Source organism: Pipistrellus hanaki, assembly GCF_964339955.1.
Source record: "Pipistrellus hanaki genome assembly, chromosome: 17".
In the NCBI taxonomy this organism is placed as follows: domain Eukaryota; kingdom Metazoa; phylum Chordata; class Mammalia; order Chiroptera; family Vespertilionidae; genus Pipistrellus; species Pipistrellus hanaki.
The window spans coordinates 32,737,459-32,753,694 of NC_140519.1; the positions used below are offsets into that span (position 1 = coordinate 32,737,459).

Consider the following 16,236-nt stretch of genomic DNA (forward strand, 5'->3'; position numbering starts at 1 on the left):
ATTGGATGCATGTTGCTATTTTTAATTTTATTGTTTTTGTAGTTTTGTTCCTGTGTTTGTAAAGTTGTTTCGGTATTATAATTGTAGACAGCTAAAAGCATAAGGAGATATCTATTTATGTGTTTGAACATATTTATGGGACATTAAAATAAATTTAAATTAGTATTGGGACTCTTTAAGTTTTTGCCTTGGTTTCCTTTTGTTTCAATGAACTTGGAGGAACTGTGTCGGGCCACATTTCTTCATGTGATTGGTAGATTTTTAACGTGACAGCATGAGTTCTTATTATTTTAGACTATGTTGATTTTGTACTGATTGCTCAATCTTGATCATTTTCATTTTCTCATTTAGGCTTTCTTCTTTTGCCTTATTTTTGTTCATGTTTTAATCATTTAAATGTAAAGCAATTCATTGTTCACTCTGTGGTATACTTCCTATGACTGTATCCATGAATCATTATTTTTTAAAATCTCATTTCTGGAAAATAGTGACTTAATATATTTTCTGGTTAGTAAAACCTCTAAAAAAGTTTAACTCTTCCTGGCCCATGGTGTGGTAACATGAAGCAAGTTATTAGATAAGATAGGAGCCAGAGTTCATTGAATTTCAGAGACCTAAGGAACATGTGTGGGGACTGTCAGGCCTTGTCTGATATTGTGATAATGATACAAGTTTTTTAAGTAATAGGTTGAATTTAAATTTTAAACAAATTTAGAAAATGTCTAATTTTCCCTAAATGGTTAAACATGTCCACATATTTTGCAAAATTAGTTCTGGGGAGTTAGCAGTACAATATACTGGTTTCAAGAATGCCTTAATCTGTATTTTTTTTTTAACTGAAAGGAAAATATTATTTCTAAAGATGCCCAATTTCTTACAATTATTGGTTAGTGGGTTTTCCTTGTTATATCAGTTTTCATATGCAAGTTAGTATTTATTTACCATTTTGTTACTAAAGTTCTTGAACCAGGGGAATGCTAATTATTGGGAGGAAAAAGGGCCAAATTCAAAAAAGGTAAAATTAAAAAGATCCAATTAGAATTATTATACAACAGAATTGATTTGTTGACTCTTTCAATACTTTAAACAATTAAATTATAAGTTCAAAAGAAAAAATATTAATCAGATTTTGAGAAATGTATGATATATCCTAGTAATCTCTTGCTCTGACCTTTTTCCATGCTATCCTTCTACGGGGGTGGGGGCAAGTACTGGAACTCTTATCTATTTCCACTTAGGTACGTCCTGTCCACAGGTAGTAGTTCTCCCCATATAATATTTGAGAGGGAATGACTCATCTACAACACACAGCCATTCCATACATGACTTTCCTGTTAGGCTTCAGTTAAAATCAAATGCATTTACAGGTCCATACATTATATTATTTAAGAACAATAATGCTTTCTATTAAACTGTACTTCAATATTCTGTTTTACCTGCAGCTGAATGTGGTGCATCTGCAACAAATAATGAAGGAATTTTGCTCTCTCCAAATTACCCACTCAACTATGAAAACAACCATGAATGCATTTATAGTATTCAGGTGCAAGCAGGAAAGGGGATCAATATTTCAGCCAGAACATTTCATTTAGCGCAAGGAGATGTTCTTAAGGTAGGTGAAACCAGACATTGCATTTTGATTATTTTTAGTCATTAAGTATACATTAATACATATATATGCATATGTAATCAACCATAAGCTGATTCTATAATTCATAACTTTAAATTATGTTATTTCCCATTTTTGTATTATTTTCATTGAGATAAAATGTTTTGTTTCCAATGTATTCATAATGAGTAACTTTTATTTTATGATAAAGTTGAATGTTTCAGTAACACCAAAATAAAAATACTTTTTCTCCCTATTCAATAACTATTTATATAAAAATCATAGTTAATACATGAATGGTCATTTCTTTAAAAAATATAGTAATAATGTGTCTTTATTTTTATATGTATTAAGTAAGTCAGAATTTATGTTGATACATGTATAATTCTTTGCATTTATGACTATAGAAATTTGTATTTCATAACCATATAAAACTAAAAATTCAATGTTTAGAAATTACTTAGTAAAAATTAACTTAGTTGATAATAAAGAGCTATAATTTAAGGCAAATAAATATGTCTATAATTGTTAATTTATATTTTTCAAAGTATAGTTTTGATAAATATAAACATGATATAATAAAAATAAAACTTCTATGAAATCAGATTTAGATATTTTAAAAGTAATTACAAGCCTTATTCTTAAATGTTAAGATTTTTTTAAACCAAATTAGAAATTCAACATAATTCTGTTTTCACAAATCTTGAAAAAAAAATTTATCATCTCATATTGGCAGGAGATTCTTATCTAAGCAGTGATTTTAGATTGTTGGTTATTTTCTTCTTTTAAAAAGAATATCATTTTGATGATAATTCATGATTATCTAATACAATCGGCACTGTATGCACATAAGTTTTGTACATACGTGAGGAAGACTTCCTGCACTACACCTAAACATATGGAATTTTAGGATTAATTTAAGTCCATTCCTGTGTTTTGCACTTTTCTCTATCAGGCTATGCGAGAGAAAAAAAAATGCATCAAGACATAGATCAGAAGGGTAAACCCAGCCACTAATCTGTGTCACACAAGCAACAATAATAAACATGCATTTATGTATTAAAGTCAAGCAGCACTTCCTCACCCTTCCTAAAATATTTGTCTGCTCTCTCCATGATGCTTGAAATGTATGCATTCCTTTTCCATACTGAATAATGTTTATTATTTGGAGATATTATAATAATAATGAGGTGAATTCTTTTTAAAATAACAACTCTAATGTGTTCCTCAGCATGCTCTCTAATGCCATACTTGTTTGGAAGAAGGCCACTTGCACTTGTGACATGTGTAACCTTGAGAAAGAGCAGGACCTCTGTAATAGTGACTACATAAGGGGATGTGATGGTGAGAGATAATGGAAAGAAATAAAGAAAAGAAAAAAAAAACTTCACTTTAATGCATAATGGTGGATTTAATTAAATAATGATATTTTTATTCATTAATGAAGGGATGAAAATTTATATTCCCGACATTTTTAGGATTTTTTATTTTGGTATTTTCCTAAAATAAGCCCCAAAGTTGAAAATATAATATACTAAATGTTACAGTAGAAACATATCAATTCTATTATCGTCCTACTGCTAGTCTTGCCTGGGATTTATTCTAAATTGTTACTTAAAAATGATTTTAATAAGCCACTCTATAGAGATGATTTGGCATGGGTCTTTTACCTTCCACATTTGTCTCCTTCATGGTCTCTCAGTCAGTGTAAGATGTAAGATGCATATATGTTACATTTTCCTCCCATTAATCCCAAGACCAATGATTAGTTCAGACACCTACATGCACAAGCAGTCAGATGCACCCTCCAAAGAAAAAATTGAAAATTCTCAGATTTTGGACTCCAAAGTCCTCTAAGGATGAAAGATCAGTTACTTTAACTGTAAACTAGTCCACAAGAACCCATCCCAAATCCCCAGCACTCCCCAGATTGATTTTTATATGTGTGGAATTGCATCCCCAGGTTTCCAAAGTGCTATTTCCCTTAATCCAGTCCTGGAAGATGTGCATCTGGGGTTACAGTAGAGCTAGAAGCAAAGCCAGTGTCTAAACCTAGTAGAACAGTTATCTTAATACATTCAGATTATGAAATAAGAAGTAAAACAATAGGCCATTAAAGAATCCCCTTACTAAGAGAAGTTAAACGCATTGCTTTCTTTATGTGGTAGGATTGGTTAAATTCTCTTATAATGTTTACTAGAGTCCCGATGCACAGATTCATGCACAGGTGGGGTCCCTTGGCCTGGCCTTCAGGGATCAGGCTGAAACTGGCTCTCCGACATCCCCCGAGGGGTCCTGAATTGAAAGAGGGCAGTTCTTGAGTGACACACCCCAGAATCGGACTCCTTTCTCTATGGTTCCAGGTGTGTCACCCGAGAACCACAGTTGCCAAGTCACCGCAGGTCAGCAGCTCCTGCATTGAGGGTCTGTCCCCTGGTGACCAGTGTGCATCATAGCTAACAGTTGGACAAACAGTCGGATGGTTGCTTAGGCTTTTTTTTTTATTGATTTTTTTTTGCCCCCCTCCCTCCCTCGCAAACATACCCTCCCTCCCCAGAGTTTTATGTCCATAGGTTGTACTTATATGCATGTATAAAAGTCCTTCGGTTGATCAATTATCTCCCCCAGATCTTCCTCCCCTTCCCACTGTAATTTTACAGTCTGCTTGTTGCTTTACTGTCTCTATATCTATCTTTTGGTTCATCAGTTTATAATGTTCTTTATTATCCATAAATGAGTGAGGTCATGTGGTGTTTCTCCTTCATTGATTGGCTTATTTCACTCAGCATGATGTTCTCCAATTCCATCCAGGTTGCTGCAAATGATGAGAATTCCTTCTTTTTTATGGCAGCATAGTATTCCATTGTGTAGATGTACCATAGTTTTTTGATCCAATCATCTGCTGATGAGCACCTAGGCTATTTCCAAATTCTGGCTATTGTGGATTAGGCTTTTATATAGAGAGATTGGCATATAGAGTTTGCAAGGTGTTTTTTTTTTTTTCTTTCTGGTTTCTCTTAAACTATAACATTACTGTATTGGGTTCTAATAAAAACAACAATAGAAAATATGTGTATGTGTTTAGCTATATCTAAAGACATACACACACACATACTTTTCCTCTTTGAGAGTTCACAGTCTATTTTGCAGCTAATTTACTCACTCATGCTCTTTCCTTCCCCCCTCTTTCCACACACTACTTTATTTGTAACCACATTAGTGAAGTTTATATCAGGTATGGAGGACCATATGACCCTTCTAGGTATTCTATTCCTGGCATCACTGCAAGATTTTCTGACTCCTTATATCTGGGGAAACTGTTTCAGTTAGTCTACACCTAGAATTACGTATTTTTATGAAACTCTCCAGATTATCTGGTGACCAGCAGGTTTGGAATTATTAACATATTCTTCTTTGGTTTGATTCCTTTCAATCAGGAAGAATATTGAACTTTCCTAACCCTCACTCAAAATGTGCAATGCAATTAATTCTCTCATTTCACATTTAAAGGAGATGTTTAATTAGATGTAGACTCTAAACAATCAACAATGAATAGTTCCCCTTGTCAGTCTGTTAAGCATGAAAAATGAATGCCAATCAGAAATACTGTTTTTGTTTTTGTTGTTGCTGTGTTTAGCAGAGACAACATTCAAGGGAAGCATTCTACCACAGTCAGCATTGTGTAGTTTAAAGACTTATTTCTTATGCAGAATAAATAGATGATTATGGAAAAGAGCCAGCAAAATAACTCAAAATTGATTTCGAGAGTCCAGAAAAAAAAGGGTTAGGAAAATTAATGTCATATTTATGAAAAATTCAATATTTGAAGGACTTGATTAATAACCTCTTTTAGGGGTATGATATGAAGTTTATTAATGTGTTGTTACTGTTGTTTTCTAAGATGTATTATTTTAAAGTTTTTTCCTAATTTGCCTGAGGGTCTTTGGGAGTGCCACTTATAAGACCCTGTTGTTAAATTGTCAGTAATTTTGTGAACTAGTTGTTATCCATAGCCATTATTAAAAATCAGATTACAATTACATTATACTATATTAATTTAAGTTATATTAAAAATAAAGGTCATAAATAAAGGTAAAATTTCCTAATTATTTTACTACGTTTAATATTATCTGCTTTTTTAGGCTCGTTGTGCAGTGTGTTGCATCTCTAAAGTGGAAATACTGTGTCAGAGTGCGCATCTCTTCCCAACTCTGCATTCGATGTCCTTACACTTATAATGTGATCTTAGTTATAATGTCATCAGTGAAAGTGAGGCATCCCTTTCCCACATAAGTGCTCAGGGCGGGGTGCTTATGATAACTCGAGAAAAAGAATTTTCTTAGACTCACCTGGGAGGATGAGTGATATTTATTTGTGTGGAATTACATCCCTGAGTTTCCAAAATACGATTTCCCTCAATCCAGCCCTAGAGGATGTGCAGCTGGGGTTTCAGTAGAGTGAGAAGCAATGTCAGGGGCCAATGTTTCTGTTCCAGGGGGAGCTGGATCTGGATCCGGCACAGCAGTAGGCCAGTTGCAGTTCATCTGTCCATTGTGTGGGGTCCACATGGCTGTGGGTCATGTGGGCAAATGCAAGGGTCCCAAGAGCACCAGGAGCCAGGAGAGAGAACTCCTTTGTTTTGGAAATTAAACATCTGTCTTCCTGCGATTGCAGTGGCCTGGCCGACTCTCGCCAATGATCTGTTCCCAGATGTGACTGACAGAAAGTACCTTCCCTAGTTCATCTGGACTTGACTGGGCTTGCATCTCTACTGCAGCTTCCCGGCAAAGCTGCACACATGAATGCCTGTACCATCTGGCCTTCCCTTGACTCCTTCCCAGTGGTTAATAACTAGGTTAAATTGCAATGGTATCAATAGTGGGAGTGTTTATACCGCAGACATTGTCAAACACCACAAATACTGACTTGATTTATTGTTTGGCTCATAACTACACTGAAGTAGAGACGTGTTGTGTCTATGGCAATTACATTGTGCATAGCACACACAAAAAAGAGAAGAAATCTTTCCTAGTATTTGATAACTATTATTCCACTTAGAAAAGTTGCTCATATTATTTAGAAATCAGTTTTGTTTTGATAGAGTCATTGATGGGCTGCTGCGTGCATGCCCCACACTGGGGAACAAACCCGTAATCTGGGCATATGCCCTAACCAGGAATTAAATCGTGACCTCCTGGTGCATAGGTCGATGCTTAACCACTGAGCCATGCTAGCTAGGCCTAATATAACTATTTTTTGATGTTTCACTTTTATCTAACTTCACATAAAAATAATCAAACCATATTCTACTCTGTTTGTCAGTTGCAATTGTAATTTGCAGGGGGGAAAAAAATGGTTTGTCCAAAAAACACTGAAAACAGTTTGTGACAACCAATTAGCTCTATGGAATTTACAATAATGAATACTGTATATTTTATTATTATTTATAAATTGCATGCTACACATCATTAAATGAGGGATTCATAAGCAACAGTCTAAGGGGCAAATTTGGCCTAAGACCTGTTTCTATAAGTAAAATTTTATTAGGAGAAGGCCATGTTTATTCATTGATATATTGTTTATAGCTGATTTTGTGCTGCGATGGCATGATGGCATAGTGGCAACAGAAATGGTATGACTCCAGCAGCCTAAAATATTTACTATCTTATTCTTTTCAGAAAAAGTTTGTCAACTTTTCTTTATGTCAACAAAAGTTATTTTTAATGACGTGCATGAATATATACATGCCCCGGTTTTATTTGTTTGAGAGCTGGTTGCTAAACATTTTCCAGGACATTCGTTTAACACACATATCTATCAGCTCTGCTTGTTGTTCACTGCTAATCCTCTACCACTCCTCTCAAAATCTCTTTCTAAATATTCATTAGTATAAAGTGCTGTGGTAGCCATCAAAAAACCCTTTGCTATCTCCCATACTGAGGATCAGAGATATAAAATGATTTATGATAGGCCATACAGCTTTAATGGTCGAGTTGAAACTTCAACTTTGTTATCCTATATAATAAAAGGGTAATATGCAAATTGACCCTCAAGGTGGAACGACTGGTTGTTATGATATGCACTGACCACCAGGGGGCAGACATTCAATGCAGGAGCTGCCCCCTGGTGGTCAGTGCACTCCCACAGGGGGAGCTCCGCTCAGACACAAGCTGGGCTGACAGCTGCAAGTGCAGTGGTGGGAGTCTCTCCCGCCTCCTTGACAGCACTAAGGATGTCCAACAGGACATCCCCCGATGGCTCCCGGGCTGCCAGAGGGATGTCTGACTGCCAGCTTAGAGAATTCGACATCCCCTGAGGGATCCCGGACTGCAAGAGGGTGCAGGCTGGGCTGGATTTTTGTGTACCAGGCCTTTAGTATAACTATAAAGCTAAAGTCCCTGAGAAGTGGAACCTTCGTTATGCCACAACTCCCTTATTATAATGTGCCGGCTCATATAATTGAGGACACAATATATACCGTATTTTTCGGACCATAAGACGCACCGGACCATAAGACGCACCAGTTTTTAGAGAAGGGAAATGAAGAAAAAAAAGATTCTGAAACAAATAGTGTCCTAAAATATTTTATGTGCATTAAAACCCAACATCACAGTCATAAACACATGTAATCAACCCTGTAAAGTAAACAGCAGCATTTAGAACCATTTTAGAGCCGGGCAAGCACACAGAGACCACACAGAGCCGGGCAAGTAAAAAAACTTTTTTTTTACAGTATATGTGTAGACTATATTTGGACCATAAGACGCAGGGACTTTTTCCCCCCACTTCTGGGGGGGAAAAAGTGCGTCTTATGGTCCGAAAAATACGGTAGCTATTTCAGAGACATAAATATTTTTGAATACAAGTTCTCTGCTTTGTTTCATATTACTTTTGGATAAAACATAAGGTTTCAAATAGAGTCCCTTTTGATATACCACTGAAAAACAATCTTTGACGGCTTCCTTACCTTTTTAGAAAAGCATATTTAAGTTTACAAATCAACCAAAAAATTAAATTTGTAATGTCCATGAGTAGGAATAATTTAAAGGTTTATATACTTAAGTACATATGTAATTTCTCTCTTACTTTTTTATGTACTCTCTGTTTTTGAATTTAGATAGCACCTTTCTTGCTAAATCATTGGAGAAATGACTGAGCATATATCTTATAATATACATTCATTGTAAAATTAACAACAATTTTGAGTGTTGATCAGCAATTCATCATCATAATGTTTGACCTTTCAAACCCAGGAGTCTATACACCATAACTCATTTCAAGCCTTAATTCATTACAAAAGCTTTGATAATTGAAACATGGCAATATTAAATTTTAGTCTGTTCTAGTGTTAAACTACCAGATAAATTGCAACCTTTTAACAAATTGGTCTTACCAAAGATTTTTATTAACATTATAAAAGGGTTCAATGACTTTCATACTCTTAATTTTTAAATTGATTTGAAATTCTATATTTGGCATAAAAGTAAGTCTTTATTATCTGAATTGGGTGCTAAGTAACTAAGAATGTTTCTGTGAGAAACACCAAGAATTTATTCATTTCCAGTTAGAAAGTATAATATTATACAGTTATCTTAGTCCTTTTAGCTTTTTGAGAAAAATAGATATTAAGATATATGCTGAAAGTCATAATAATGAAAATATTATATTTTTAAAAATGAAAAATAGGCCCAAGTAAATAAAAATATTCTTAAAGATACTTATTTTAATAAGAATAGAAATATGAGAAATAACAATCTCAAATAAAAGTTCTGTATGCTTCTGATTAGACCCAATAATCACTCCGTAAAGTAAATACTTTTAAATGAAAATACATTTTGGTTATTTTATCCTCTATTTCTCTGCTTATAGTCATGTCTCTTTCCAAAGTAATTTATTTTTTACTACATTGTCCTTCCCTGTTGTCTGTATGCGTCCATATTTTTTTAATACATTTGAAGGACTATATTTACCAGTTAAAAGCATTGACTTGATTATTAGTATAAAACTATTCTCTTTTTAAAGACTTCCTAATTTACAGTTGTGTCATTGGACTTAACAATTTTATACATGCTTTTGAAATTCATGGTTGAATGATCATGCTTCATTCTATTTTGTTGATAGAATAGTGCTTCTTTAGTGTTTGTTTTCTACCTTTTGACTGTACATTACTCAGTAATCTTTATTTAGTGGGTTTGGGTGCTGAATTAGGTCCTCCCAGCTGGGCATATGATAATTCATTTTCTGTTATATATTTTTAACATTAGTGCCTTTTCTTTTAATAATCATTCTTAAAAGCATGATTCTAAGAAAGTTATTTTGAATTAAAGGATTATGCTAGCTTAAACAATAGAAAGACTCAAAAGAAATATATCTCTCCAATAACAAAATATTGGATCATTTTTTAAAATTTTCTTTTGGTCAAGAAAGATAGCATTTAACACAATGCATAGAAATATATGTTGAATTAAACAATATATATATATATATATATATATATATATATATATGGAGAGAGAGAGAAAGAGAGAGAGAGAGAGAGAGAGAGAGAGAGAGAGAGAGAGAGAATGTTTTTTGCTATTATTAAACTTTTTTTCATAACCATAAAAAATTGAGAGAAAATTATTAGGAGAAACATAAAAACAAAACAAAACAGATTTTAACAACCAACTTTTATCTATTAAGTTATATCAAGTAGTTGTTTAATTTATATTTTTCTTGACTATATATATATTATTGATTTTTTTTACAGAGAGGAAGGGAGAGAGATAGAGAGCTAGAAACATCAATGAGAGAGAAACATCGACCAGCTGCCTCTTGCACACCCCCCACTGGGGATGTGCCCGCAACCAAGGTATCGAACCCGGGACCTTTCAGTCCGCAGGCCGACGTTCTACCACTGAGTCAAACCAGTTTCGGCTTGACCTTTTTTTGACACAATGGAAGTTCTTACAATCATCCACACATGAAAGTAGAACTAGTTGAATCCAAGAAACAATTACTTATATTTAATATGAGAATCAAATTATATGTTTATGAGAAGTAAGGGAAATAAACGGAAGCTATTCTTTGGGGTTACCTTGACAACATTAACCACAAATAAGGTCCACTGGTTTTATTAATTATATCATATATATATAGTCATAAAACAAATGTATTCAGAAGTAGACATCTGAGAATATTGAACATTTGAAACTCACAGACACAAAAGCTTTATTTCCTGATAAGTAATGTTTCCTTGCCTCTGAATTATCCCTGATTAATATTGTTTTAAATAAAAATTTGAATCTTATTTAATCAAACAAAAAAATTTCTGAGCTAAAAGACCTCCACATATGCTTCAGCATTGTTGAAGACAAATAAATTATTGCTGTTATCTAAAACAGAAACTTATTTGTATGATAAATTAGATTCCACCAGGGGTTCACTGTATTTCCATATAATTTTTAAAAATTTGTCCATACAACCCTCTATTATTACAACACTCTTTAAATCATCAACACTGTTTTGTTTTGTTTTGTCAGAAATACCTTAAAAAAAAAAATGTCAGTGACCAGTAAGTCATTTGTTATTAGGATTTAAATAAACATGTAGGCTTAAACATATTTCTAACACCCTCTTTATGTATAATACAATAGGTCAGGAAGCTAGAAGTGCTTAGAGGGTGCATGTGAGGTTATAAATTCCTTCAATATAGAGGGAGAGAACAGGAAGGGCCTGGTCACTGGATACTTAAGAATTTTTAAATCATTAAATATTAAATTTAAATTATAACAAAAGTTATATTTGTATAGTATGTTAAGTAAAATGTTTATTGTTTTTATAACATTTAAACATGTATCAATAACTAGAGGCCTGGTGCAGGAGATTCATGCCTTGGGGGTTTGGGGGGCATTTCCTCAGCCCAGCCTGCATCCTCTGCATTCTGGAAGCCCTCAGGGGATGTTCAACCGAGGGCTTAGGCCCACTCCCCAGACATCCTTAGCTGCAGCAGAGGAGGGAGAGGCTCTTGCCACCAACACTGTGCTCGCCAGCTGTGAGCCACTGCATTGAAAGTCAGTGCACGTTATAATGACTGAATTTCTGATCAAAGGAGCATGTGTGATTGGCACTACCTCTTCTCTCTTTCTTCCTGCCTTGAATGTGCATATCCTGTGACCATGCCACAAGCCTGAGAAGAAAAAGTGAATGCTAGGGAGGCCACAGTAGCAAGAAAGGGGCAAGACCCTTACTGACTAATTTGAACACTTGGATCAAAACCTACCTGTCAGCTTTCTCATATATATATATATCCTTGTTGTTTAAGCCACTGGAAGGTTTTCCATTACTTCAAGCCAAAAGCAGCCTCTCAGTCATTATTTCCACTATTTGCTCTTCCTGGTGATTATATACATAATGGAGCAAAAAGACAACTGAAATGAAATTAACCTCAATGGCCTGTTTTAAAACATTTCTTTATTGTTATCTCAGCCGAATGAGATTCTGTCTACCTCAAACTGAAAATAACCACACAATGGCAAGTGTTACTAACTCACCAAAATGGACAATAGAAAGATAGCTAGAAAGTGACTATTCTTAGACAGTGTGTCATTACACAAGGGTTTGATTCTGGTCAAGGGCACATTCCTGGATTGCAGGCTTTGTTCCCAGTTGGAGGCATGCAGGGAGCAGCCAATCAATGACTCTCTCTCATCTTTGATGTTTCTATCTCTCTCTCCCTCTCCCTTCCTTTCTGAAATCAGTAAAAATATATATATTTTTTTAGGAAATGTAAAAATCAGGTAAGTTAAAGTAAATGGGTAAATTATAGAAATTGCAAAAAAAGAAAGCACATTTTGCATTAATTATATTATTAGAAAAGTAGGTATTTGGTTCCCTTTAGCGAGTTGTAAAAACAAAACAAACAAACAAACAAACAAATAAAAACAAACACAAAAGAATCAACCAATCAATCAACCTTGGAAACAAATCTCTTTGTAATTAATCTCAACTTTTTAAGTCTGACATTAAAAAAAAAGAAGAAGAAAGGATTGCTTTCATAATAAGAGATAAATTATATAACAGGGGTTTGAGTATTACTTAGCTTCTATTGAGTTTAGAATTTTAAAATTACTCATGTGAATTTTAACTCTTAACCTGATATTTATAGGAATTAATATGCATGTGTAATTTTCCTTTGAAAACATCTAGTAAACTTATTTAGGAAGATTATAATATTTTTTTCCTTTTATGTAGATATAAATACATCATCTGAATTGGTTATTATTGGCACATTTACATCTTAATTATAAACATATTTTGCAGATTTATGATGGAAAAGATAAAACGACTCATCTATTAGGTGCTTTCACTGGAGCGTCTATGCGAGGACTGACTCTCAGTAGTACTTCAAATCAGCTCTGGCTAGAATTTAATTCTGATTCTGAAGGGACAGATGAAGGCTTTCAACTTGTCTATACCAGTAAGTATTTTGGAAGAATAAAGTTGTCAAACACTAATGCTGAGTATTTGTTAAATAATTGAAGTATACTAGGTGAAGTAAAATCCAACATTTGATCATCAGTTTGTAATTTGCAGCTGCCTTTTACATATATATTGCATTTGACTCTAACAATAACTCCATAAATTACAGGTATTCTAACTTGCTGTTTTACATTTGAAACAACTCAGGTTCAGGAATGTTAAGTAATCTGTGACTTTGAGCTTATTTTTTTTATTTTCAAAATGGCACTATTCTCCCCATTTAATACTTAAGAAATACAATTAAACTCTTTAGTAGACAGAAATCCAATATTTTGGCTCCCACCTGTAATTGCAAAATACACACAATTTGTGTATGATAGTATATTTGGACAGTCATTGATGAGAAATGATGGTTCCAGGTGATTTTACACTAAAGAGTAGCTAAGTTTTTATTTTGTTTTGCTTTTCTGTGTTGACTTGCCTTATTAAAAATAACTTTACACAAACGTATTCTATTATACTCAAACAACTATTCTGACAATTAAACAGGTAGCAGTTCAAGACCAAGAATCATAGTTAGATTACATTATTATATGAATTAATTTTACACGTGCCAAAATATAAGAAGTAGACTACATCAATGAACAATAAATTATATTTAAATAATATATTTATGGAGTTTCTACTCTGTGTAAAACACTGTACTAAAAAGTAAAGCACAGATAAAATTGAAGTGGTTACATGTGTTTAATAAACTTACCATCAGATCAAATCAATTCTTAGAAGTTCAGAATACTCATTTAATATAGCAAAATAAATTAAGTAGCAATATTCAGGAATCTTTAGTATTAGAATATTTGAAAAAAATCTAGTGACAACTCTAAATTTTCTCAAAAGGTCAGATGAGTGGAAACTATTACAAAAACAGGGAAATTAAAAAGGTGAGGCATTAAAGTTATTCACATGGGATTCGAAAGGGAATACGAATCAAAATCATTTGTGAAAATATTCTTTCTTAATGAAATTTGAAATAGGGAGTTTATTACTCATTATATTAACATATTTTGGTGAATAATACTGAGAGCTTACTCTTGTTCCCTGATTATGTCAAGGCTTTTTCTACTTGTTCTTTAATTGTTACAGCATTAACATGAAGGAAAAATAAATTAACAAAGTGAATGTTAAATACCTATTTTTAAATCCTGAGAACTGTGTGTATAATGCGATCTTTTTTATGAAGTCCTTGCAAAAACAAATGAAAATCCAAGCAACTCATGTTACAAGTATTCTGTTTGAAGGTCTAAAAGTAATGATATTGAGGATTATTGCTCAAATATAATTGATGTGATCTCTTCGGGAGGGCAAATATTTTTAAATGTGCTTTCTTCTCCTCCTTTCTCTGCTTTCTAACAGGGCTGCTGACATTTTTCAAGTCATGGCTCAGTGTTTATAAAATGGCCTTCCTTTGTTCTGCATCATTTTGCATTTCTCCATGTCTAAAATGTTAATGGGTTTCTTAAAGGAAATAGAAATTTTCTTTTCTGATATTTAAACTCTCTGCATCTTGACATTATTGATGCAAAGATACTGGGTATTGTAGGACACACCTGGATTCTTTAATTGAATTTATTGGGGTGGCATATCTGGGTTTTTTAATTGTGTGGGGAGCTTGGGAATCTGGCATGAGGAAGATCATTGGCTTTATTGTTATTGGCATGAGTTATCGGATGCCAAAAGAGAGGAACTTTAAAAAGCAAATATTTGAGGTCACTCTTTTTTAATGACCCTAGTTGAAAGCTTAAGTGACCATTTGACCTGTAGCTATGATGAACATTGACCACAAGGGGGCATATGCTTAATGCACAGTCATGGAAACATGGAACAGACTGATGACTCTCAGAGGGAAGGGCGGGGGGTAGGGGGGGAAGAGGGCAGGAAGACATTAACCAAAGATTTTATATGCATACCAGAGGCCCGGTGCATGAATTCATGTACCACCGGGATCCCTTGGCGTGACCTGTGATCAGGCCAAAACTGGTAGTTCGACATCCCCTTAGGGGTCCCAGATTGCAAGAGAGCACAGGCCTGGCTGAGGGACCCCAGTTTTGCATGAATTCATGTACTGGGCCTCTAGTTATTAATATTAGCCTCACTATGCTAAGAAAACAGGGGGCTTGTCTCACTTTCTTGCAACAATACATATGTTATATACATACTTAGGATAAACTTGAGGGGAGAAAATGTTACACCCCTTGTCACACCCCTTTATTTCCTAAAGCAAATTACATTTCTTCAGTCTTTACCCTTTAGAATTATCGAGACAAATCTTATTTAGTCTTTTACTCCCAAATAAGTTCCTCAGTCAATTCTAGTTTGATTAGTCAGGTGAAGTGGGAGCAGTTATGCAGATTAAATGTAAAATCTCTGTGACACTTGATCAGACCTTGACTGCTGCAGGGTTTCCCACTGTTTCTCCATCCCTCCAGCCTCTCAGAAGTAATTACTTCCTTGAGTCAGACTGCTCTCCTATTCTTCTCAAAATAATGGCCATCAATACGCTTGCCCTTGAGAAATCTGAAACTCACCCAAATAAAGATCTAGATGAAGCATATTTTCAAGTGCTTTATATAACACAAATTGGTTGTTAATTTCCCTGTGTTCCAAAAAGGTATAGCTATTTTTCTGAGAAGGTGTAGGGGAGTAAACTAGGGGGGAAATTACCATTCCTTTTTGTCAGAACAAATCAGAAATGTAGGACTCAATACAGTATCCTTGCTAATCCATTACTCTGCTCTGGATAACACTCTAATATAATTTGGAAAATTCTTATAGGATATTCTGAACAGACTCCTTCAACCCCTCAATACACATTTCAGGAATGCATTTCTAAAACCCTGGTGTCTTTTATTGTATTTTTCTCTCTGAAGGCTAAGTTGTAAAAATGTCATTTTTTATTCGGTGACTTGTCTTCCCTTTTAATCCTCTACTGGAAATAATTTATTGTTGAAATTACTTATTTGGTCATAGGTTTACATTTTGTCTTTCCCCATGGAAATGTGCAAGGTCTAGAAATAAAGAAAACAGTGAATAAGACAAAGTTTATGCCCATATGAAGCCAATGTTTTAATGTGATAAGACAGAAAATAAAGATATGAACAAAAGATAAG

At 34.1% G+C, this 16,236-nt stretch overlaps 1 protein-coding gene across 2 annotated transcripts in view; it reads left to right on the forward strand.

Annotated features, from left to right (window-relative positions):
- CSMD3 (CUB and Sushi multiple domains 3) overlaps positions 1–16,236 on the forward strand; it is a 771,720-nt gene that overhangs the window by 505,310 nt on the left and 250,174 nt on the right. For both annotated transcript variants that reach the window (XM_084864313.1, XM_084864314.1), the window contains 2 exons: positions 1,443–1,612; positions 12,911–13,067. In XM_084864313.1, the coding sequence (XP_084720439.1) occupies positions 1,443–1,612; positions 12,911–13,067 (327 nt within the window). The remainder of the gene's footprint in view (positions 1–1,442; positions 1,613–12,910; positions 13,068–16,236) is intronic.